This window comes from Drosophila mojavensis, unplaced genomic scaffold (assembly GCF_018153725.1).
Source record: "Drosophila mojavensis isolate 15081-1352.22 unplaced genomic scaffold, ASM1815372v1 contig_136, whole genome shotgun sequence".
Classification (NCBI taxonomy): domain Eukaryota; kingdom Metazoa; phylum Arthropoda; class Insecta; order Diptera; family Drosophilidae; genus Drosophila; species Drosophila mojavensis.
The window spans coordinates 25065523-25090549 of NW_025318667.1; the positions used below are offsets into that span (position 1 = coordinate 25065523).

Below are 25027 nucleotides of genomic sequence, written 5' to 3' on the forward strand. Positions count from 1 at the left end.
AGTCGGGCCATTACTTTTCAGTTTGGGCGATAAAAATTCCGCGATGAGATTCCTCTCTTAAGAGGGTCTGCATAGCTTCCTTCGGCCTGTTAAATTTTCACAAAACCATCAATAGGTGCAGTGAATACGAAATAAATGTGCATATTATGTATAGTTGAAGTTAGCATAATATATCCATTAATTAATTCACTACTTTCCAGATAATTATTTGAAAAGACAAGAGCATTAATACTAAGTCCGCCAAAGAATTGCAAACAATTTAAATAGTTTTTATCGATTGTGCTCAATGAGTGAGCTAAATTGCTCATCTCTCAATAAAGAGTAAGCAATAGTTCCGATTCATTTAGCCAAGGGGCAAATGAAGAAAAGCTGATGCTTATCGATATTTGATCGGCGCGAAAAATATATATGGAAATCGTATTTATTTAAAAATTTATTTACAAATTGATATATAATATAAACAAATTTTAAGATATTACAAATATTTAAAAAAAAAAAAAAAACAAACAAAAGATTCTTACATGAGATAGATTAACAAATAACATAAAAAACCTAAAACGAAAAATAAAATAAACAGTTTTCAATATACAGAAATTTGGATCTGTTTGCATGCGCAGCATAAAATCTGCGAATGAAAAGGTCAAATTTTACATTCGGCTGTTGCTTTTGAATCCACTTTGTACATTTGTTTCAGATTGACACCGAAACGCAATGTAAAGTAGTATACCACCTCAACGAGGCTTAGGATTGAGAAGCCCATGAAAAGACCAAAGATGCCACCGCAATTGGCCAAAAAGTCGGTTACGCCGTACAGTTCGGAACGCTTCGATGTGATGAATTGATTCTGCTTGAAGTAAATGGATAGCCTAGACATCTGAGAGCCGGGATAGTCGCGCAAGAAATCGGTGTCTCCTTCGGCCGCCAGCATTTCATGCAAATCGAAGTTGGCCTGCGAAGTCTCCGCATTATAGACGAGCGAAGTGCAGGCGGGCATGCAGTTGCATGCCGTCTCCATGGGTCTGCCGTCCGATGACGCGCCTTTTGCATTCAGCTTGCGAACGCGGTGGAACTCGCGCACCAACAGCTCGCGCTCGGCCATGTGGTAGCAATGGATCTTGTTCTCGCTGCAGACCGGCATGTCCAGGCTGCGGGGCATCGAGAACTTGACACAGCCGCACTTGGCCAGCGTAAAGTTGGCCAGGCACTCCAGTTCGCAGTTGGACTCGGAATAGACCTTGAAGAAGCGCAGCGGACGCTCGTGGCCGAGGAAGCACTGTCGCCGCTGCGGATCATACTCGGCAATGCCCTCGGACATGGTTATCATGTTTGGCTTCACGGCTATCAACACTTCTCGACCCATGGGGATGCGGACGAACTGCTTGGACACTTGCGGCACGTCGTCCGGTGCGTGCAGCAGCACCTTGAAGCCCTGCACGGGTCCGCGGCAGGCGTAGTCCACCTCCTGCTCAAAGCTCTGCAATGTCATAAAGATGCCCGAGCGTGCGCCAGCGCTGAGCACACGAGCTGGATATGTCTCCACGTCGCATGATGCATCGTAGCCCTTGTCCAGACTCCACTTCGACTTAGACACGTTCTCGGCGGATTGGTGATACTGGTAAGTGCCCTTCCGATAGATATCCGTGGGTCGCAGGCCATTGAATGTGTAGCAGATTCCCTCCTCGGTAAGCGTTGGCCGGAAGTACTTGTCGCACTCGTTGAAGCGGCTCAGCCAGCGGCAGTAGAAGAAGTAACGGTCGAACGGCGGCAACATGCGCTCCAGCACTTTGGGGTAGTCCAGATTGTCACCGGGAATCAGTGGCATGTCCTGCTGGATGCTGTGCGTGTTGCACACGTGGAGCATCGTACGAAACTCTTCCAATTCTTTGGACGTGACATTTGGTGGCTGGAAAACGTGTGAGTTATGCCTCTCCGCCGTATACTGACTGTAGAGATTCGCAAACGTATTGTTGCTCTGCGATTGAAGCACGCGCTTCGTCTCCGAGCAAATGGTGACGGCGGGGAAGGGTATATTCCACACGGGTGTCGATCTCTCTGCAAAGCTCACGATCACCGGCGTCTCGTTCCACTTGTTGTAGGCGCTCAGGATCAGCGTGGCACAGCAGCAGATGGACAGCAGGAATGCGAATAGCCAAAAAATACGATCTTTCTTCGGCCGCGTCTCCTCCCCCAGGTACTGCACGCCGTGCAACGAGCTGTGCTGGAAGTAATCTTTGTACGTCAGCATAAAACATTGGCAGATCGTTCTCCCAGCTGCTCGCTTCGGCGTTTTCTTAGTTTTGTTTCTTGTATTCACGTCGAAGTCGTTGCCTTCCATGTCGCATTCAAATAAAGTTGCGGGTGATTTGGTTTCAAAGCCTTTAGTCCGTACAAACATTGTTTAAACAAAAATTAACGCAACTAATCTTGTTCAACAAAACTATACACTTGTACGTACATACATAAATTTAGGCGAATGCCGTTACGAGCCAAGTGCCGTTACTTTTAACTAACATGTGCTCTTTCCCATTATTCGTCGCTTTAGGACCAGTACGTTGATCGTAAAAACGATATAAAGACATATTGATTAAGAGAGAGAGAGAGAGAGAGAGAGAGAAAGAAAGAGAGAGAGAGAGAGAGTGAAAGCAGAAGGCGAACTTCATGTGGCTAATTCATAAATTTATATTTATTATTCTCGTTTTGCGAAATAAATGAACGTTTTACATTGATTTAAGAGTTTGCATTTTTTTTATTATAATATAATCGTTTCGAGTATTACACTCGAATTATACTAACGATAGCAATTAATATCTGTATAAATATTAAGCACATTTAGTTTGTAAATCTGTTGGCGGCAAAAGTAATATAAGTTTAAATTAAAACCCTTTCTTTGTTATTATTAAGTATATTTCCAACAGGCACAATAATACCAGCATGCCAGCATAGGCAGCAGCGAAAATACTAAAACAAGCTGGCCACTCTTGTTTGCATGCGGTCATACTTTTGTTTACGTTTTGTTATCTTATTTCTGTTACAGTGTTGTTACAATTGAGGGCAATGTTGTTGTAGTCTGCGCGCATACAGTGGTGGTAAGATGAAGGTCCACTGAACAGCTGATTTGCAAGCATTTAAAATTATCGATAGCAAGAACACAACGACGCAGCAGCAGCACGAACCAGCAGCGCAGCGCAGTGACTGTAGCAGCAAATATTATGCGAAACAAGAAATCTATAAAAAAGTAGAGCAGCAGCAGCAGGAGCAGCAGCCGTTGGGGCGGGGTAAGCAGCGGGAACAGCAGCATGGAACCTCCAGCGCACGTTACCGCAGCGGCGGGCATTGCAACTGGCGAAATCTCGGCGGATGCTGAGCAAGACAGCCAAGTGACAACGGCGCATAATAATGATGAGCAAGCGGATAATGGGGAAGGCGATGATGATGACGATGACGATGATGATGATGATGACAATGACAATGACAATGATGTCGACGATGACGATGATGATGATGATGCCAAGGATGCTTATTATGAGGCGCGCAATGGCAATGAAAGCGACGAACTTGAAACGGCATTCGAAAGTGCATTGACTCTGGCCAGTGACGTCAGAGTGAGCGTCAGTGACGCAGATGCCGAAATCATAGACGAGAGCAATGGACCGAGCACGGATCAACAGCCGGACACTGAGCAAGTGCAGCAGCTGGAACAAGATGCGGGCGGCGATGTTGTGATGCGCAAAAAGCTCAACCAGAGTAAGCAAATCACTCAATCTATCTCACTTTTGGCTAAGTTCTTTGGTTTCTCTCTCTAAACAGCTCCAGAGATTAACAACGAAAACAACGATCCACCAGTGGAAGCAGCGACAGCCTCAACGGCTGCTGCCAACGATGAATTGGCCAGGCCACGTAACCAACACCAGGCGCTGCTCTCGACCAAATCCTGTGAAACGCCTGGCAGCACTGCATTGGGATCGGCATCGGCAACTGGAGCGGCGCTGTCGCCCAGCAGCTCTTGCAACGGCAGCATCGGCAGCGATGGCAGCTGCAGCGTGGGCGGCGGTGCCCGTCGCAAATCCTGGACGCTCTCGCCCCAGAACGGTGTCTGCAAGAAGAAGAGCAAGCCGATTGCCATGTCCACCGCGACGACAGCGAATGGGGACAGCTTCAACTTGTGGGTGGCGCGCGAGTGCTTCGAAACGGTGCCCGCCGAGATGGTGGACACGTTGAGTGTGGCGGAGCTGCGCGAGCAGCAGAACGAAGAGTCGCTCGGGCAGGAGGAGGACGAGGATGACGACGATGTGGACGAAGAAGCAGCCGCTGTCGAGAGCCTACTAGGCGCCGCAGCAGCGCTGCAGGCCAGCGCCTACTTGGGCAGCGGAGCGCACAGCCGGCAGAAGCATTTGCGACAGCCGCCGGCGCAGCATCGTCCGCTGGAGCGCTCGTGGCCGCCACGTGCCGTTGGGCGGGAGCTGAAGCTGCAGGGCGATGTCTTCAAGTTCGACATACTGGACACGGATGAGCGCATGCCTGGCGAGGATGTGCCCAGCTACAGTGGTGCCAGCAACTCGCCGCTGCGCCTCCTCGGCCAGCCGGAGGCCAGTCCGCCGCCGATGCGCTTCAAGCCGCTGATCCAGAAGAAGATCGGGCCCGACAGCTACATCAACACGATCAGCACGCAGAAGGTGCCCGCCCACATGACCTACGAGTTTCCCACATTCCCCCTGCAGGAGCAGCACAGCAGCAGCGCCAGTGGCAGCGCCAGCTGCAGCTCGAATTCCAATTCCAACTCGAACTCGAATGGCCTCGGCGCTCATCACTTTCCCTATCTGCGTCAGCACCGTCCCTTGACCCGCGCCCTGTCCAATGGTAAGGCTGCCGGCTCAGGATCAGCGGCGGGCAGCGATGAGTCGTACCACTTGGCCAGCAGCAGCAGCAACAACTCGCCTCGACTGCTGCTCTCGCCCAAGCGGCAGCGCAGCCCGCCCTCGGGCTGCTCCACGCGCAGCGTTTCGCCGCTGGATCTCAGCCTCAGTCCCGAGTCGCAGCATTCGCCCACGCGCGGGCGGGGCGTGGGCGGCCTGGAGGCCATCTTACCACTGCCTTTGGCGCCGCCGCCGCCCCTCGGCACGCCCACTTTCCATGCACAACGGCCGCAGCAGCGGTTGCTGAAGCGTGTGGGCGGCGGCGGAGGAGCGGCTGCAGCCTCTGGTGCTTCTGGTGGATTGGTCTGCCCGCCCACGCCCACACATCATGCGCGCCGGCATGCGCGTCTGCAGGCCGTCACTGCCAACTCCGCTTCAGCCGCAGCATCGGGAGCAGCGGAGCCCAACTCTAGTCAATTGCAGACGCCGCCCGGGTCGCCGGCCGGCGCTGGCGGAGCACACGGAGCAGATGTGGACGACACCTCTGAGGTGCTGCACATTAGCAGCACTCGCCTGCCCTCCATACCGGAGCGCAGTGCGGCAGCAGCGGCGGCGGCGGCAGCAGCAGCGGCTGCCGCTGGCGCCGGCATCATGGAGAGCGCGGGCGGCGGTGGCTGTGGCGCCATGGCGGAGGCACCGCTGCCGCCTGCCTGGGAGGCACGCATGGACAGCCACGGGCGCATATTCTACATTGACCACACGACACGGACCACATCCTGGCAGCGGCCAGGTCCGAGCACGGGCCCCGGCGGCCGCGAGCAGCACCACCGGCAGCAGCTGGACAGACGCTATCAGTCCATACGGCGCACTATCACCAATGAGAATCGCCTGTCCATGCACTCGGCCGATCCGTCAACGATCCACGCGGCTCCCAATCAGCTCTACGGTCTTCCACATGGCAGTGGCCAGACTGCTGGGTCAACGGCATCTGCCGCCGCCGGGGCAGCGGTGCCGCCCGCCTCGCTCAACCTGGCCATACATCCGGCGGTGCTGATGCTGTGCCGTCCGGACTTCTACTCGCTGCTGCACACCAACGAGGCGGCGCTGGCCATTTACAACCGGAACGCGGCGTTGAAGCACATGGTTATGCGCATTCGCCGCGATCCACAGTGCTTCCAGCGCTACCAGTACAACAAGGATCTGGTGGCGCTGGTCAACACCTTTGCGCAGCTCAGCCGCGACCTGCCGTCCTGCTGGGAGACCAAGATCGATCAGTCCGGCAAACAGTTCTTCATCGACCACCAGCACCGCAAGACCTCCTTCATGGATCCTCGCCTGCCAGTCGAGTGTCCGCGCGTTGTCCGTCATCGCCAGCAGCAGCAGCAACAGCAGCATCCGCATCCGCATCCACATCCGCACCAATATATGCAGCGAGAAGGGCAACCGGATCTCGTTGATGGCAATTGCCTGTCGGCCACCGCCGGCCACATCAACTCGAGCAGCTCCAGCAGCGCGTCGGCTTCGGTGTCGGGCGCGCCGCCGCTGCCGCCACCTCGTCCATGTCGTGGCAGCGGCAATCAAGCAGCCGGCGCCAGCCAGCACAACTGCACCACGGCGGCGGCCATTGCCTGCGCACTGAGCCTCAGCGGCGCCGTCGGCGGCCCCAGCACCAGCGCCAGCGCCAGCTCCAGCTCCACCGGCATCCCTGCAGCCGCGGGCCACGAAGATGTGCCCATAGCCTACAACGAAAAGGCAAGTTATATCGACTTGATTGAACTGAATAGACTTCACCTTGTAGTTATCCAGTTTCCCCATAACTCCATCCCCAATCTAGCTATATGATCCATATATCTCGCTCGTAGTAATCCAAGTTAGAAATTACGCTCAGAGAGTTCTATTGGTATAGATCTATTTACAATTTTAGTCTCATTCCCATTCCATTCCATTTAATCAGAGCTTCAGTTGAGACAAATTTCCATTTGTCGTATATCCAGATAGATCTAACTATCAAATCCCACTCTTTGCATAAGTCTTAGTGCTATATGGATATATGTATATGGTATATGTATACTCATCATCTAAGTTCATTCTTATCTATCAATGAAATCTAATTTTTCATCAGTTTCAATTCGAGTTAAGATATACATATTCAGATAAATTATATTTATAGAGTTAAGATATATATAGATTTACTCGTCGTTGAAATATTTGCAATTTACCTAACGATATTCCTTTTCAATTGCAGGTTATTGCCTTTTTGCGACAGCCCAATATTTTGGAAATACTACGCGAACGCCAAGGCCAACACACAGTATCTCGATCGCTGCGCGAAAAAATAAACATCTTGAGAGTTGAGGGCGTGCCCGCTCTGGAGCGTCTGGGCCACGATCTACAATTGACCATATTGCTGAGGTAAGTAACCGTTATAAGAGTATATTGAATAATACGGCGTACTGACAATACGGAGCTAAGAAAAACGTCATCTAATACCTACAATACAACAAACTAAAGAGAACTATTTTATTGAGTGTCCTCTTTCGCTCTCCATTTCAAAATCTTTAATATATGTTCTCTACTCTAAAATCGCCCGCTTTTTACTCTCCCATATTTCTCTACACTTGACTCACCACATTTCATTCTTCACATTTCACATTCCACTCTTCACTCTCCAGAGTTTCCTTTTCACTCTTCGGCTATCTAATATCTAATATTTAGTTGTTACTCGTACGCTGATCACTCTAACTCTGAGTTCTCTATGCTGCATTCTTCATTGTCCCCAGTCCACTCTACTCTTTAAACTCTTTTCACTCCACATTCTCTACTCTCCAATCCCAATTCGGGTGTCTTCAATTCCTTACTTTTATGAAACTTAGTTGGGTACACTTTCATATTGTAAGTACATATATAACATATATACAAATATTTATATGCTTGAACAATCTATATAAATGTTTAACACAATGAGATAGTGTTTAGAGAACCGATGCTCTAAAAACTCTTTTAAGATGTGTTCGGCACGTGTCTGTAGATCCCTTTCGACAATACTTTACGACATTCTCTTTTATTATCTCATTCCTTTCTATCGTTCGTTAATTATTAGATCGTAGATATAATTGACTTGATTGAATTGATGTTGGATCTATCTATGATACGCAGATCACAACTAATTCATAGGTGTATGACTTCAGCTACAGTTAATGGATTAATTGATGGGAACTTGTGCATCTGGTTCCACTGTGCAGCAGTTGGAGTCGCAGTCAGTGGCCGAGTCAAAGAGCCAACGGCTGCACTTGGCAAAGGCTTTGGCACCAATTCCATGGCTGCGTCATAGGCTGCATTGATCGCTGCTGCACTGGTGGTCAATGCTGATGGTGGTGTTGGTGGTGTCGGTGGTGTTGGTCGTCCTGCTTCAGTGCGTTTGCCATCATCATCATCGTCGTCGTCGTCGTCGTCGTCGTCGATGTAGACGACTGCATGTGTGTTAATTGCATTTGAAAATCGCCGCGAAGGTTATTCACTCATTTTCCAAAACACTTTTAATAGCAATTACAACAACAACAACAACAATAACAATAACTTTAGTATTAACAACAAGGTTAACAAACTATTTCCAAAGCAACAAATTGAGCGTATTTCCCTCGACAGCACCGACTCCTTAGGCATTAGCCAGCAGTTCACATTTATTGACTAATTGCCAATATTTCTTTCTTCAAATTGTTGAGTCAACCACAAGTATTGAGGAACTATTCACATGCATTTCGCATGACCTTAATATTAACAACTTGTTAAGAGATTAAGCCACAGATTATCCGGCATTAGCCACGACAGCTTCAAGCGGCTGTCCCACTAATCGGAGCTGTGCGAGAGATAATTGCATTCAATTAGACAAATTAACCCGCTCCATTGCATCCAAATAACTAGGTGACCGAATCCATGCTGGCATTGCCATGGCGTGGGAGGGGGTAGGCCAACAACTCACTCGACTATATATCTGTATATATATGCTATATGATAAGCTGATCTGTCATCCCACATGGGACGGCTCTACACACTCAGAAAATGATTCGCAGCGACTGTGATCGCGTAATAAATAAATTCAGGAAACCAACTCTAACAAGATCTAACCTAGCTGAATTAGTTATCGATTAATTTTGGAAGTACCAGGGTGTTTCATAGTCTATAATACAAATTACCTTTCACTGAAGCATTTCAGAGCTATAAACTCTGTATTTACAATTCTAAAGAGTAGTTATCCCATCTGAATAAATGACTCTGACAGAAGATGAGTTCGTTTGTGAAAAAGAGACAGAAATAAAGATAGAGAGAGAGATAGTTTATAAACATTTTTCTCATCTATTGGCATTGATTCTATCAAAGTATTATCGAAATTTCTTTCATTTCTTATACAATATCAAGTCTCTTTCAAAGAAATACTCATATATGGTATATTTAGAAAATCATTATTCATACTTTATATACATGTTTTGGATTTCAAAACCAAGCTAAATTGAAATGAGTAACAGAAAGAAAGAAGAGACAAACTAAAGTGCTCAACTTACTCTGATTCCATATATATGTATACTCCTCGAGAATCTCAACTGAAAATATTTCATATTATTGGAGTAACAAATAAACAATTTTAAATTGTTTTGCATCCGGCATTGTTAATAGAAATTTTAGAAAATTCGACTCTTGATATTTGGTTACTGTCAAGATCGATGCGCTTATTCAGGCGAATCTTGGACATTTAGCTATTTCAATTAGTGGTTGAATTTGAAGCCTCAGCTAATTCTTAAAAATTGTTTATAGTCCACTCAGGCTCCCTCCGTCTCTCTCTTTATCTTTTTATCTGCCCATGTGAGTTTCTATTTCTATTTCTCTAGGTCTACTGTTATTTCTCACTTTGTATTTCAATCTCTTTCTATTTCAATTTCTCTACTTTCTCTTTTTCATTTCTCTTTATATTCATTCTTTTTATCATTTTTTCTGACTCTGTGTCTTTCTCTCTCTCTCTCTCATAGGAGTCTGTCGTTTTCTCTCCTATCCATATAAGTTTATATTTCTCCTTCTTTATCTTCCTCTATGTCTTTGTGCATATAACTTTTTCACCATTTTTATACCCTGAACCCATTTTCAATGGGAAATCAGGGTATAATGGTTTTGTTAAATGTATGTAACAGGCAGAAGGAGGCGTGGCAGATCCCATAAAGTATATATATTCTTGATCAGGGCGACGAGCTGAGTTGATTTAGCCCTGTCCGTCTGTCCGTCCGTCCGTATGTTTGAACGCGTCGATCTCAAAAGATATAAGAGCTAGAGACTTGAAACTTTTTTCCTAAGTCCGTGTATAGCACGCGCATAACGAGTTTTGCTTTAAATATCGATAAATTGCCCCGTTATTTTGTTATCGATTAAAAACGTTATCGAAAACCAGTAAAAAATTTATATCTCCTACATCTTTTAAGCTAGAGTCTCCAAATTTTTTATGTATACTTATATGCATTTTATACAATTTCGATTTTTGTCAAAATTCACCCCCTCACCCTTACATTTGTAAAAAGCGTATTTCAAATACTAGAAACTTTGTGCTTTGGCAATTACATGCATATTCATGTTATAATCATAATATAAAAGTTTCATGAAGAAACTACATCCACAAGAAAAGTTATTGAACAATTAAGTTCCCTTAGTAAGCCATCACTGCAGCCAATGCGTGTTTATGCGTGCCTCCGTATCTCTGTGTGTGTGCGTGTGTGTGTGTGTGTGTGTGCGTATGATGTGTGTGTATATGCCTGTGTGTGTAAGCGTGTGTGTGTGTGTGTGTGTGTGTGTGTGTGTGTCTTGTGTAAGCAGAAAGACGCGAAAAATTATTGAAACAGCTATTGCTCGAAGGGTTCAGGGGATCTCCTAGTCGGGCACTCTCGACTAGAGCTTTCTTACTTGTTATTTATTCACCATTTATTTCTCTACTCACTCCTGCGATCTTTCTCTATGGGTATGTGCGTCTTCATCTCTCTCTCTCTCTCTCTCTCTCTTTCACTATTCCTCTCTCTCTCTCTCTCTTTCCCACTATTTCTCTCTCTCTCTCTGTCACTTTTTTTCTCTCTCTCTCACACTTTTTTTGTCTCTCTCTCTCTCTCTCTCTCTCTCTCTTTCGCTCTGTCTCTTTGTCTCTTTTATGGTATCACTCCCTATCTCCATCCTAATCTTTCGCTTTATCTCTCTTGATCTGCTACACATTTCTGACGCTAGAGTCACCCTGTCCGGGAATCTTACTAGATCCATAGCGGTGCTCCATTAGATATCAGTTATATATTTATTTATAGTTTGTTAAATTTTGAACCGCTCCCTTTTAAGAGAGAGAGAGATGCGCTTAATTTCCAACTTTTAGCATCCACATTGATACTCGTGCTAATCCCTTGACGAGGAGACGCGCCGCGACGCAGTTTAACCCAGTTTCGATTTTTGTTTGTGCTTTTTTTTTTGGTGTTGCGACAAATGAGCGTTGCCAATAAACCATAATTTATTGGCTAGGCAGGGTTTCGGTGTCGGCGACGGCGACGGCGACATCGACGGCTCCAGCTGCAACTCTCTGGCTCTCGGATATTAAGTTTTGACCGGGGGGTGTGGCAGCAGCGTCATCTTCATTAGTGGCAACGATCATCATGATCATGTTCATGATCGTCATGATGATCATTGGGGCAGCGTTGAAGCGTTGACAAGCTTTCAGTTCCCGGTTGTTGTTGCTGCACGAGGGTCTATTCATATACCCTTGCCTATAGCAAATGTATAAAAAGGGTATGATGACGTTATTCACAAATTTGTTTTTATACCCATTGAAAGTGGGAGATTAGGGTATAATAATTTTGTTAAATGTATGTAAGAGGCAGAAGGAGGCGTGGCAGACCACATAAATGATCAGGGCGACGAGTTGAGTCCATTTAGTCGTGTTCGTCTGTCCATATGTGGGAACATTGGATCTCGAAAGAAATGAGATTTCGACAATTGAAACAACAACGAGTAGATCCAGTTTCTTTGCTATATTCAATATCTACCCATTTTTTATCGGTTAAGAACCTTATCGAAAATTATTTATAAAATTATATATCCTACAATTTTAGAACTTAAAAATTTTATATATAGATTCATGTTTCGATTTTTGTTATAATTCTCCTCCCACCCTCAAAACAACACTTCCTCTCCCTCTTTTTTTTTTTTTTTTTTTTTTTGTTCTTTGCCTTTTGATTTATAAGAAATAGTGTTTATTGATAATGAGCTTTGCTGTATGTGTGAAATGATATACAAAAAGTGAAGAGTGTGATGACAAGCTTACGCAGTTCGCTTCGAATCCAATTCTATATGGATATACATATGTTTATATGAAGCTCTAGAATAAATTTGGAAAATAAAACTTGAGAATGTTTCAGAGCGGAGTATGCGACTTGAAGCCAATTCTATTCATTCCTTTGTTATGAATGTTGCTTTAGGTGAGGGTATTCACTAGTCGAGTCTGCCCTGCTATATCACTCCCACTTGTGTGTGTGTGTGTGTGTTTTTTTTTTTTTATTTGACCCATTAAAGGCGAATCTTGCCAGTTAGTCGTTGTAGTTGTCGTCGTGCCGCACGCTTTACAGTTCATTGGGTTTGTTGGGCTTTGAGCGCACACAGTTGCAGCCATTATGAGGCGTGCTAAAAGCATGACGCGCCTTTTGGCTGAATCTACCCAGCCCCCACTGCCAGCCAGTCAGCCAGTCAGCTAGACCCGGCCCAATAACAGCCGGCGATCGGCTGATCAGCCACAGCAATAACCATGACCAATGCCACAGTCGTCATCAATGCACACATGCTTAGCCCCAGCCCCAGCCCCAGCTCAGCCCCCAACCCTTGTCCCTGTCCCTGTGCCTATGCCAACCCCAACTGTAGCGTAATCAAAGTGCACCAGCAGCAACTCGGGCGCAGCCCTTCGCAAGTCAAAGCCAAAGCCAAAGCCGCAGTCGCAGCTGACAGCGCGGTCGGCGTTGGCGTCGACGGCGGCGGCCTCTATTGGGGCTTCTTGAAGCGGCTGTTGACGCCGGCGCAGCAGAATTTAAAGTTCGGCAATTGCTCGGCTGCGCTTCGGTTGCACTTCGGCACACACAAAAAAAAAATATATATATATATCAATTAAATAATTTTCTTTGCTGTTGGTTTATAGAGTTGTGTGCTGTTGCTGTTGTTGTTGTTCTTATTCTCGTTGCTGTTGTTGTTGTTGTTGTTGTATATTTTGTGCGCTCGCTTAATTCCATTTTCAATTTCATATTTATGAGTTGGGCGCTAGACAAACACGTCCATTCTGCGTTTGCTATTCGACATTACAAATACGCCGGGCACTCAGAACAGAACAGCTCTGATTCTCTGACTCCGATTCCGACTCCAACTCCAACTCCGACTCCGACTCCGACTCCGACACCGATTACGATTCTAATTTCCCAGTTTGTGTTCGCTTAATTTCGCGCGCCTCTTTCAACTGTGAAAAAAGCACAAAATAAACAGAAGCATTTCAACTGTCAGCGCGTGCAAAAGTCGCGGCGGTGTCAGAGGCAAAACTTAAATAACTGAAATAACATATACATAAATAAATAAATACATAAATAAATAAATAAAATCATAAATAAATCATTCATAAAAACGTAAAAAAAACTAGCTAAATTCAAAATTCAAAATTGAAAATTGCGTGTGCTTGTTTCTTTGTTTTTGTTGTTGTTGTTGTTTTTTTTTTTTTTTAATATTATATGCTGTCATTTTAATTGGCGCTGCGATCAGTGCTGAAAGAATCCCAAGCATCCAACGGCATGTTCAGCCACTCCGTGCTCAAGGCTCTGGGCGCACTACAAAATGGGCTTTCTATCAAAGGCCGCCTACATCGTGTGGGCCGTGTAAGTAGCTAAACCTGGAAGCTGGAGATGTTTCCTATAGATCTCTTCTTCTTCCGACCTGGCTAACGCCTCAACAATGGCTGTGTGTCAATAAATTATATTAAATCATGACTACAAAAAAAAAGAAAGAAAAAATTAATGAGAATTACTTGCAATTTGTAAAATATGTTCGAGTGGAGAGTAAAGATGAATAGTTAATGCATTACTCATAGACTTGTCCCATTTGAATATCTAACTGAAAGCCGATTCCAATTATTAGATTTCTCTGGAACAAAGTTGACGGAGCCTCTAATCTTACTTTATATATATATATATAGATGTATTAACAAATGTTAGTGCTACACTCTACAAAGCTTCAAATGAATCGGTATTTGTTTTCTTGGAAAATAAAAAGATGTCAACATTTTGTTAGAATGCAATAAAGAGACTTGCGAGAAAAATGCAGTCAGAATTGATGAGTTTTTCGCCATTTTAGAGAAATGCATGGAGAATCGGGTGTGCACAAAATTTGAAAACTTCAAATGAAAATGTAATTTATAATGTTATATGTATTTTAGTCATTAATATTGATTGCATTGTCAGGGTATAATGTTTGTGGCATTTTCAGAGCGACCTGATGAGTTGTATGTAGGACATAGCTCCGTCTGTCTGAACGTCTTACCGTCCGTCCGTACAATGTACAGCCTGAGTAAGAACAGAAAGCTGTTTCAATAATATCTTGACCATATATGATATATGATAGAATTCGTATAGTAACTGCTATATAAGCAATGAAGTTTATAAAAAGAATAAAATTAATAAGAGAAAGCTGAATATAGTTAACAACAACAAAAATAGAATAAGAAATAGAGAGAGAGAGAGAGACAGAGGGCGAGAGGGTCAGAGAGAGGTAGAGGTAAAGAAAGGGAGATAGACGCTTAAACAGAGGTAGAGAGGGAGACAGAGAGATAGAGGATCAGAGAGAAGTTGAGGTAGGGAGATAGAGATAGAGAGTAAGAGTCAGAGAAAGAGCGACAAAGAGACAGATAGAGAGAGAGAGAGAGAGAGAGAGAGATAGGAAAGAAAAGAATTTATGTCCGAATCCCAAACTACAAAAGGTTATTCAAGTGATCATAATATTATGCTCCTGCTCCATTGGGAATTGTGTCTAATTTTCCTAAGACGACCTAAAAGCAAGGATTTACTAACGGAATAATTAACGCAGACATAAAGACGCATATAGACATGATAGAAGTAATTAATGAATGGCAGAAGAGACTTTGTTAGATGTATATCTCATAATGATAAAAGACTTACCGAAGGGACAAAGAAGGTCTTAGAGTACATCTTATAGAGTACATCTTGTAGACTCTTCGTCTTTTACTTTGTATCGCGTTTGAGAGAGATTAAATTTTGTATATATTTCTTTGCTATGCTGGAATTCGGAAACTGGCTGAACGAAAAAACAATAAAAGCACGCGAAAACCATGCAGTGTCCGTCGTGTTCGAGCGGTACGGACGAGTACGTCAACATCCTGAGTTCTCATATTACATGGCCGCATTCCATTTGTTTACTATATATGAGTATCGCATGAATCATATCCCATTGAGTGAATAGCCACGAATTGCGCGTGCAAAGCAGTTTTCAGTCCGCGGCAGACACTGCGTCATTAGCCACTGTGCAGAAGATCGTCAGATCGACTTGCACGCTTCCTTGCCACATGTTGCAGTTCCCACGGTTCGGCTGCAGATTTGCCACCCAATGCAGATCCGAACCTGACATAGTCCATCTATCAAGTGACTCTCTCAGTTTCTAGCTAAAGGAATGCAACGCAGGCAAATCGGGCGATTCCTTATCAACGCGATCGTCTTCTGCGCAAGCACTGAGCGGTCCGGCTGCGGGATACCCTGTAAGCATAACTGAATATATACATATGTATGTGTGGAGATTCTCTTCTAGTTGAGTTGAGTTGTTCATTGGATATGGCGAGGTCAAGTGTTTGCCTGTGCAGCCAATATACCCCTGCTGCGACGATTACAGGGTATGTGTCGCTAAGAATGTAGTCTTGTTTATGCCCCTCATGTTGATCTTGATCTTATCTTAGCTCCGATTACTTAGACTAATTGAGACCTGGAATGGGCTTAGTCTGAAGTGCCTTCGCCTTCTTTCGCTCGTATTTCACGCAGGCCAACGCAATTCAATTGAGAAACAATACGAAATATGTTGAGCGCTTATCGTGTCGCTCTTCGAATGCGAGTTCGAGTTCCAATTGGGGCTGCCCAGTTGTAAATTGATGAGAATCGTTTAGCTGTTGCAACTGCCAGTGGTCGCATCGTGTTGCTCGTCTGGATTACCAGCCCAAACAAACGCACTACCAACCCAACCAACCCAACCCACCCAAATACCCCCCTCTTCCCTCTCTCTCTCCCTGCTCCGCTCTCAGCAAGTGCCCACGATTCTGCCTATTGATGTTGGGGCTTAGTTGCGACATCGTTTTGTTATTAAATTCGTAATACTCGTGCAGCCGACAATGGTTTTATCGTACCGTATGCTTATCAGCACAGCTATCGGGCCTCGCTCCCTCCCACTGCGTCTGGCCTCTCGCTCTAGCTGCACGGCGCTAGCTGCAACGCCTACGCACCTCCAGAACCTGCGCCGTCCAGTCCAGTTACCAAAAAACACTCGCATCGTCTTCGTTAAGAGGTTTTTGTTTTGGTTTCGTCGGGCGTTGAAAAGTCGGTTAACCCAGTTTCTGTGACTATATTAAATATTGTTCATTTACCTATCCACTGGGGCATCAAATGGGAATATTTTCCAAGTTCAACTTCACCTATAATACCATGTGGGCCAAGTAAGTTGTTGCTGTTGTTGTTGTTGTTGTTGCGGAAATGAGACCAGCATAAGATATCTCATATTTATACATATGTATGTACATATATATGATATACTCTCTGTGTACATCGGATATATGTTTACAAATTTATGGAATTTCCTTTTGTTGCGATATCAGAATGTGTTTGCGTCCCTGAAAAGCTGAAACTGAAGCTGATGGCATGGGAATATATTTGAATAGTGTCAAAGTATAGCTATAGAGAAAGAGAGGGAGAGAGAGAAAGGGAGATGGGGAGAGGGATAAGTTGTTAAGGAATTTGAAAAACTTGATCTGCAATTAGAGAATTGAAACAACTTAAAAACTTACAATAAATATTTGATATATGCACACATTTCTCTCTAGATGTGGTACATATATGTCCATAAAAATATGGTCAGTCGGTAAAGCCCTAGACTTACCAACATTTAGTATAGCAGTTACAAGACATACTAAATAGTTGTTATACAATTTTTTTTTAGCGCGATATGATTACATCTTATCAATTTATATACGAAATGAAAATAATATTTACATAAATAAATTATAAGAAATGGTTGAATTACAAATTTGTTAGATTGAAAAGGTTTTCTTTGATTTGTGTGTTTTTTTTAATAATTAGTTTATATACTTATATATCAATATATTTATATACTGATCAGAAACCAAGCAGAAAGAACACTTCATTCTAGCAAAGTGGTTTATTGTTTATATTGCATGTTGTATTCAAATACAATTATTTTGATATCGAACAATAATAATAACAGTTATTCGAAATCAGAACTCAAGAGTGATGAGCAGTGATAAGGGTGCAGCTAGCTAGAGCTTTACTTTCATATGACACTCGTATCTGAAGTGATGTTTATCGTATTTATGTATGTGTGAGTGTGCGCAGCCATCATCTAGTGGGTGCTTAGTCAAGTAGTTCACTAGCCCTTCGAGTTGATCAAAAGTATTATAGATGATATTACACTATGTTATACTATAAGTAGGTACATCTCAAGAGCTTTTCAGCAGTTGCTCTGCATGTGTGTGTTCGTGTTTCTATACGGGCTGTCTGCATGTATGTTTTGGTCGGAGCTCTGCATGTTCGAAGAACGGAAGCTCGTAAAGCTCGTAATTCAATTAAAATGGACCGCACCCAACATTTTCGGTTGACCCATTGTGTCATCAGTTCGCAATGCACTTCGAGCTGCCGCTAACCGGAATTCTCGATTCTCAACTGCGCACTGCGAACTGCGATGGCTGCGTGGCTGATAGCTGATGGCTGGTGGCAAACCCAACGCAACGCGAGGCACGCACGCGCATCATTGTGGGCGATGGCCGACGCACCCGCATCTGTTACAAGCGGTGAAAAACGCGAGCGCGTTTAAAGTCGCGCGCGCGCGTTTTGCGCCGCATTTAATTTAAGTTAATTGCAAATTTCCTGGGTTGCTTTTTTGTTTTTTTTTTTTTTCGTTAATAATTTGTTAAGTTCAGTCAATTTTGAAAGTAATTTGACACGGCTCAAATTATATTTGCCGATCAGTTACCATTTCAAAAACAAGACAGAAAACAAAACTGTTTTGTTGTTTTTTTTTTATGCCCTGAACCAATTTAGGGAACTTGGGGGATATTGCTTATGTTAAAGTGTGTGCTACAGGTACAATAAGGCGTGGCAAAAGGACATTTATCTGTAAGAGTTTGCTCTATAAATTCAATAGAATCGATAAATAGAATCATGATAAGCAGAATCGATATATAGAATCATGATTGGAATTGAAGTCTCAGCTGCTGCTTAGCTGGGAAGCTGGAGGTGCGATGCATGTGAGATGATGCGCGCAGAGAGATTCAGTTTGGGGTTTGGCTTAAGTCTATTTACTAGAACGAAAGGGAAGGAGATCCTGGTTCGAATCCAGGCGTAGACGAATTTTTAACAGTTTGGCCTAAGTGCACTTACTGGAAGCGCAGAGTAGAGGCAATGCATGTGAAATGAGATGGTGCGCGCGTAGATCCAGTTTCAAACCTTTGGGGTAGATGAATTTCTAGAGTAGAGGCGATGCATGTGAGCATCGCACGGTAATCCAGGTTCGAACTCAGGCGTTGACGAATTCCAAATAGTTTTGCTTAGGTCAATCCTACATACTATATGTGAGCCTATATATAAATATACATATAACTGAGCAATCAGTGTTATCTATATTAATAGATACACACATTAGGTATACTAAGCTATGCAGCGTATGATTGATTGACCCGGGGCTCAGGGTATCTGCTAGTCGAACATTTCCATCAGTCTAAAACTTTCTTACATGATTATTTCTGTTTTATTTATTTTTATTTTGCTCTTTATTATTAATTTTTTGTTGTTGCTGGAAATTAGTCATTTCCGTGCCACGCAAAAGAGGCGTTAATTGCATTCAAACTGTTGTCACTAGTGCACGGCCACGCCTACCCCTGTGCCCTCGGCCCCCCTCGCTGTCGAACTATTGATCGCTGGCAGTCACCGATCGTCATAATTTGTATTATTAATTGGCCAATTTTCGAAATTCAAGTTGAAGGTCAGAAGTAAGCGAAACAAAAAACATAAATAAAATAAAAGAAACACAAAAAAAAAAAGTAAAACGCAACACAAATTATGAATCAGCAATTAGAATATTCGTATTTCCCGATATTATTGAAGCCTACGATTGCCGACCAAACACCGTCATCGCCCATTGGAAAAAGCTTCGACAAGGTCTGCGCTGCGGTTACTTTTCATTCTTCCGGCTGCGTTTAACCCCCTTTTTTGTGCTTTTAGTTTTTCGCAATCATTGATACAAATGTTTGAACAAAATAGAACTTCAAGTGGAAATTCTTGAACAGGTTTTATGCTGACTTCCAATTTATTGCTTGTGCCAATGGCATCGAATGGCAATAGATCTTTTCAGCTGCGACAGATGCACCATAGCACGATAGCAGCAAAAAGACGTCTAGTAAGAGTGCATCAGTCGGACATGCTCGACTATGTAGATATCCTAAACACTGCTCAGAGTTACGCAGGTTTCTGTACATGAAAGTTTCTATATGATTAACTCACACCGGCTCTAAATTTACAATCTGAGTGAAATTATGACATCTAAATAGGAGTATACCAATGCCCAATGAAATCCCAGATGTTTCAAATAGTTTTATTTGGGATATATAACATCGAATGGTTTATGTATTTACTACAAGAAAGCAAACATCCTCTATCCTCTAGTCTAAAGTCTCAAATCTCTATCATCTATACACTCTTCTGTATCCTTCTAGCACCTAGTGTATGCCTGTGCTTTATCCTCTATTCTCTATTCTCTACTCTAGTCTCAATTCTTTAATCTCCTCCTCCTCCTCCTCCTCTATTCTCTAGTCTCTAGTCTCTAGTCTCTAGTCTCTAGTCTCTAGTCTCTAGTCTCTACTCTCGAGTCTCTAGTCTCTAGTCTCTAGTCTCTAGTCTCTAGTCTCTAGTCTCTAGTCTCTAGTCTCTAGTCTCTAGTCTCTAGTCTCTAGTCTCTAGTCTCTAGTCTCTATTCTATATTCTTTAGTCTCTAGATCCTAGTCTCTAGTCTCTATTCTCCAGTCTTTAGTCTCTAGTCTTTACTCTTTAGTTCCCAGTCCCTAGTTATACATAAAGTTAACGTCTATTTTTGAAATGTCTATTTTAACTAGAAACTGACATTCATGGCCAAAATTATCAAGCTGTATAGTACAGTGGAGTCTCTAGACTTTCACCATAAATGTTTCCTCTTTGATCTCTCGTGAATTATTTGATTCGACGTTGTATCCGTGTTTCCATCTTTGTGATCGCTTTGCGGCTTACAACACGCTCTCTGACGAGCTAATCTAATCGGAGGTGTTTGGGCAATTCATTAAAAATGAAATTTCTTATCAATAAAATAAAATTTGTGCAATAATTGAAAATTATTATCATTATGAACTCTATTCGCCTTTCGATATGTATTCACAATCGATGAGAGTTCTTATTCTTAGTTCAATTATTTCATAACTTTTATTAATGCCAAAACATTCCTTTCGAACATGTTTTTGATAAACGATAAATGCTTAACGATCCAAAAATTATTTGACTATATAAATTATGAAACATAATATTATTTATATTAATCATGTTAATTTTTAAGATTAAAAATCTATTTAAAAGGAAAAAGGAAGTCGATTAAAATAATCGATCACTAATTTGCATTTCGATATATTGATGCGCTTTCAGGAATATTTCAACTACGATTAAAATTATTTTCGATTTCTTGATATACCCTACTCTTAAGTAAACTGAAAGCGAGTATATTGGCTTCATATGCATTTTATTATATACTTTTATATAAATACTCTTACATAGATTATATGGAAGACTATATAATCTTTAGCGGTAAACGCTTTTGATCAAGTTGACTCAAATCGAGCGAGTATGCGACAGTCGATAGCACCCGATCGCTGCGGAGTTGTTTGTTAATGCGTCTCATTACGAAAGTGTCAGCTTAGCCACATGGCTTAGAAAACTTGGGGCCAATCGATTACGGGCAAGTGAATAATTTGTCTGACGTAACGCCATCAGCTCCGATTCGCCTCACTTAATAAATTTATTAACTATGCCTGTATACATAAGTAACTAACAATCTCTCTCTCTCTCTCTCTCTCTCTTTGTCTCTCGCAGCCTGTTCGAGCAGGAGATCATGAGCTATGTTCCTATTGAAGAGCGGAGTCCGCAGGGCTCGCCGGTGCTCAGCACGCGTATGCCGCAACGTGCTCCGCCGCCATTCCGCCGTGACTTTGAGGCCAAGCTGCGCAGCTTCTATCGCAAGCTGGAGTCCAAGGGCTACGGCCAGGGTCCGCATAAGCTGAAGTACGTGAACAGCCAGAGAGCAACTGAAGGCGAATGATTCGATCTGATTGACTTGTTTTCCTTTCACAGATTGCACATCCGACGCAGTCACCTGCTGGAGGATGCGTTCCGCCGCATCATGTCGGCCAACAAGAAGGACCTGCAGCGCGGCCGCCTCGCCGTGCTGTGGGACACCGAGGAGGGCCTGGACTACGGCGGGCCATCGCGCGAGTTCTTCTTTCTGCTGTCGCGCGAGCTGTTCAATCCCTACTACGGCCTGTTCGAGTACTCCGCCAACGACACGTACACTGTGCAGGTGTCGCCGCTGTCGGCCTTCGTGGACAACTGCCACGACTGGTTTCGGTTCAGCGGGCGCGTGCTGGGCCTGGCGCTGGTCCATCAATACCTGCTGGACGCGTTCTTTACGCGGCCCTTCTACAAGGCGCTGCTGCGCCTGCCGGTGGCCCTCAGCGATCTGGAGTCGCTGGACAATGAGTTCCACCAGTCGCTGCAGTGGATACGCGACAACGACATTGGCACTGGCGTCGACCTGGGCCTGACCTTCTGTGTGACCGAGGAGCTGCTGGGGCGTGTGGTCGAGCGCGAACTGAAGCCGGGCGGCAAGAATCTGATTGTGAATGAGAAGAACAAGAAGGAGTATCTGGAGCGCATGATCAAGTGGCGCCTGGAGCGCGGCGTGCAGGAGCAAACGGAGTCGCTGGTGCGCGGCTTCTATGAGGTGGTCGACTCGCGGCTCGTCTCCGTCTTCGATGCACGCGAGCTGGAGCTGGTCATAGCGGGCACGGCCGAGATCGATACGAACGACTGGCGCCTGAACACCGAATATCGGTCCGGCTACCATGACAACCACCAGGTGATCATCTGGTTCTGGCAAGTGATCGAGCGCTTCAGCAACGAGCAGCGCCTGCGTCTGCTGCAGTTCGTCACCGGCACCTCGAGCATCCCCTACGAGGGCTTCTCAGCGCTGCGCGGCTCCACCGGACCGCGACGCTTCTGCATCGAGAAGTGGGGCAAGCCGAATGCGCTGCCTCGCGCCCACACCTGCTTCAATCGGCTCGACCTGCCGCCCTACCCCACGCCCGAGTTGCTCTACGAGAAGCTGCTGCTGGCCGTCGAGGAGACGAACACCTTTGGCATCGAGTGAGGTCCATCCCCAGTCTGGATGCGGATGATGTGGCTATGACTTGCACTTTGCTGCTGATGCGTGATATTTGCAGAGGAGTTTCTCTTTCTTTTTTTTTTTTTTTTTTTTGTAATATAATTATTATTAGTTTTTTTTTTTTTTCATTATATTTATTGTATGTATTTAGTGGCTTCGCGGGCTGGCGACATATTGTTGTTGCCGGCGCATTCGATTAGCTGAACAGACTGTATTTTTTCTTTCTCTCTCTCTCTCTCGCTCTGCTTACCCGACAGCAAATCGTGGCTTACATAACATATATACTAATATATAGAGAATGTGGTTAGCTGGCGAATCTTGTTGCTTGCGAATTTGAAACTTAATTTGAATTGCCGCTATAATTTTTGCCGTTTACCGTTACTGTTACCGTTACCTCAAAAACTTTTTGCCAGCGCCCTGAAAAAAAGGTGCCGCACATTGCAGTCATTAGAGTTAAGATTAAACTAAATAGTACATATACATACATATATAACTATACACACACACACACATATACACACCTCTGGAACCAATGACAAACTGCAGTCCCTAGACTTGGAACGAATGAACTGCAAATGCAACTAGTTCGTTCAATTGAACCTGTTTACTTAAAGCTGCCTAAAGGAACTTTTGCAACTTAAGCAAAACTTAAAGCTCTCGTCCCGAAAGCTAAACGAGAAAGCAACTCTCTTAGCACTTGAAAAAATGAAACCAAAAAAAAAAAAAAAAAAAAAAAAAAAAATATTAAGAAAATGAAGAAAAATAAGAAACAACTAATGTAGGTCCATGAAGAAGGCCTATGAACAAATTCTACGCCAATACTTAAATAGCTTGTAATTTTTTAGCCTTAACAAGAAGCAAATCTCTTTAGATGTGTGCGTTATTAGCTATGCATTCCATTTAGGAATTGAAAGATTGAAGATTAAAGATTGAAGATACATACGTATGTTAGTTATATGATAATATTTCAAACTACAACTTATACTAAATTCATATTTAAGTAAAACTGTTTTTAAATTTACAAAAACAAACAAGACCGATCGAGATATACGTATATGTATTTACATTGAGCCAGGCACACATATACCTAGATATACATATATGTACATATATGGGTATATGAATACCGGTTGACCCCGAATACAAATTGGTCCAATGCGTTGCTTTGGCTTTATTGGTTTACTCGGCGCATAATATGTAATATGTAATATTAACTATTAACTATTAACAACAAATCAAAATATTAACAATTTATTAGCTAACATTTATTGCGAAAGGTGACAAATTTTGATGAATCGTATTGAAAACTGAATAAACTGATATGAGAATACGAGAAACACAATTAATGAATCGTGATTTGTTTACATGTATTTATTGGCATTAGTTAAACACTTTAAGACGCCAGACAGACAGAGACAGAGACAGACATAGACACAGACTCTGATAGAATGAGATAGAGAACGGATGAGTATTAAACAAAGATAGAAACGCTTTTTTGAACTATCTACGAGTATATTGATAAATTGAGAACGTTTTATTGTATTATTAATGTGCGTGTATTTATTAAATAAATTAACTATATTTAACGAATTAATAAATGTGTGAGCCTTTTACTTCAAAAGCTAAATGTTGTCTTTCAATTGAGACCTACGAACTCAAAATTCTGTTGTAAAATTATATCTCGTACAGCTTAAGAGCTTAGCGAATTTTCGAGTCTTAGAGATAATACCTTAACATTTGATACTGTTATGGTCCTTGAATGAATACACTTGACTGTGACGGTCTTCATTTTAGAATTATCGCTATGCATGTTCACATATTTATCTCTGTTTCTACGTTCATGCATCTCCAGAAACAGTGGATAATTTATACGTAAACTTTTAGCTTTTAAGATTTTAATATTTGATTTCATATATTCTAGAATTTTTCATTTAATATCAATAATAATAATTCAGAAGCTGTAAGCAACTGTTATGCAGTCTGTAGCCCCGCATTTATTCTTATCAGTGCTGCCAACTTTTCCGGGCAGCAATTGACAGTTGAAAAAGGGCAGATCTGGCCGGTAAAAGGCTAAGTTGGCAGCCCTGATTCTTATCTTCATTTTTGGACCCGATTGTTTCTAGTTCATCCTGAAAATATGCAGCATATAAATTGAGGACGCGGATCTGTTCCCATAAAAGTATGCACTGTATTTGTATACCCTGTAAAAATTGTTAATATTGGAACTAAAACAGCAACGGAAATTCTTTCGTTTTCTATATATTTTTTTGTTTTATTTAATTTTTTTTTACAATTTCAGTTTTGGTTTTTGATAATTTTTTTTTCTTCATCTTCAGTATTCAGCAAATGAAATTCACTTTACAAATACCGAAATTATTTTTCAATTTTTTATTTAT

The 25027-nt window shown here is 43.2% G+C and overlaps 2 protein-coding genes across 4 annotated transcripts; one reads left to right on the forward strand and one right to left on the reverse strand.

The window, feature by feature from the left end:
• Positions 1-562: 562 nt before the first annotated feature.
• Positions 563-2508, reverse strand: LOC6584656 (pickpocket protein 28). Its single transcript, XM_015161258.3, has one exon. It carries the CDS (start codon positions 2393-2395, stop codon positions 641-643), a length of 1755 nt encoding a protein of 584 aa, XP_015016744.1. The 5' UTR covers positions 2396-2508; the 3' UTR covers positions 563-640.
• A 518-nt stretch (positions 2509-3026) lies between these two features.
• On the forward strand, positions 3027-23973 carry LOC6584660 (E3 ubiquitin-protein ligase HECW2). 3 transcript variants are annotated; one of them, XM_032732232.2, is made up of 5 exons: positions 3027-3744; positions 3808-6605; positions 7099-7265; positions 21284-21472; positions 21542-23973. In XM_032732232.2, the coding sequence occupies exons 1-5, from the start codon at positions 3297-3299 to the stop codon at positions 22614-22616; spliced, it is 4677 nt and encodes a 1558-aa protein (XP_032588123.2). In that variant the 5' UTR covers positions 3027-3296; the 3' UTR covers positions 22617-23973. The 3 variants fall into 3 exon arrangements, with proteins under 3 accessions (XP_032588123.2, XP_002010304.1, XP_043865089.1); XM_002010268.4 differs by lacking the exons at positions 3027-3744; positions 3808-6605; positions 7099-7265 and adding an exon at positions 13631-13768; XM_044009154.1 differs by lacking the exons at positions 3027-3744; positions 3808-6605; positions 7099-7265 and adding an exon at positions 16482-16599.
• The last annotated feature ends 1054 nt before the right edge of the window (positions 23974-25027 follow it).

Excerpts from the sequence above, each read along its gene's own strand:
- LOC6584656 (XM_015161258.3), bottom strand. The coding sequence starts at position 2,395 with ATGTTTGTACGGACTAAAGGCTTTGAAACCAAATCACCCGCAACTTTA.
- LOC6584660 (XM_032732232.2), top strand. The coding sequence starts at position 3,297 with ATGGAACCTCCAGCGCACGTTACCGCAGCGGCGGGCATTGCAACTGGC. Across the intron at positions 3,745-3,807 it reads GCGCAAAAAGCTCAACCAGA|CTCCAGAGATTAACAACGAA; the intron begins GTAAGCAAATCA and ends CTCTCTAAACAG. Across the intron at positions 6,606-7,098 it reads CCATAGCCTACAACGAAAAG|GTTATTGCCTTTTTGCGACA; the intron begins GCAAGTTATATC and ends TTTCAATTGCAG.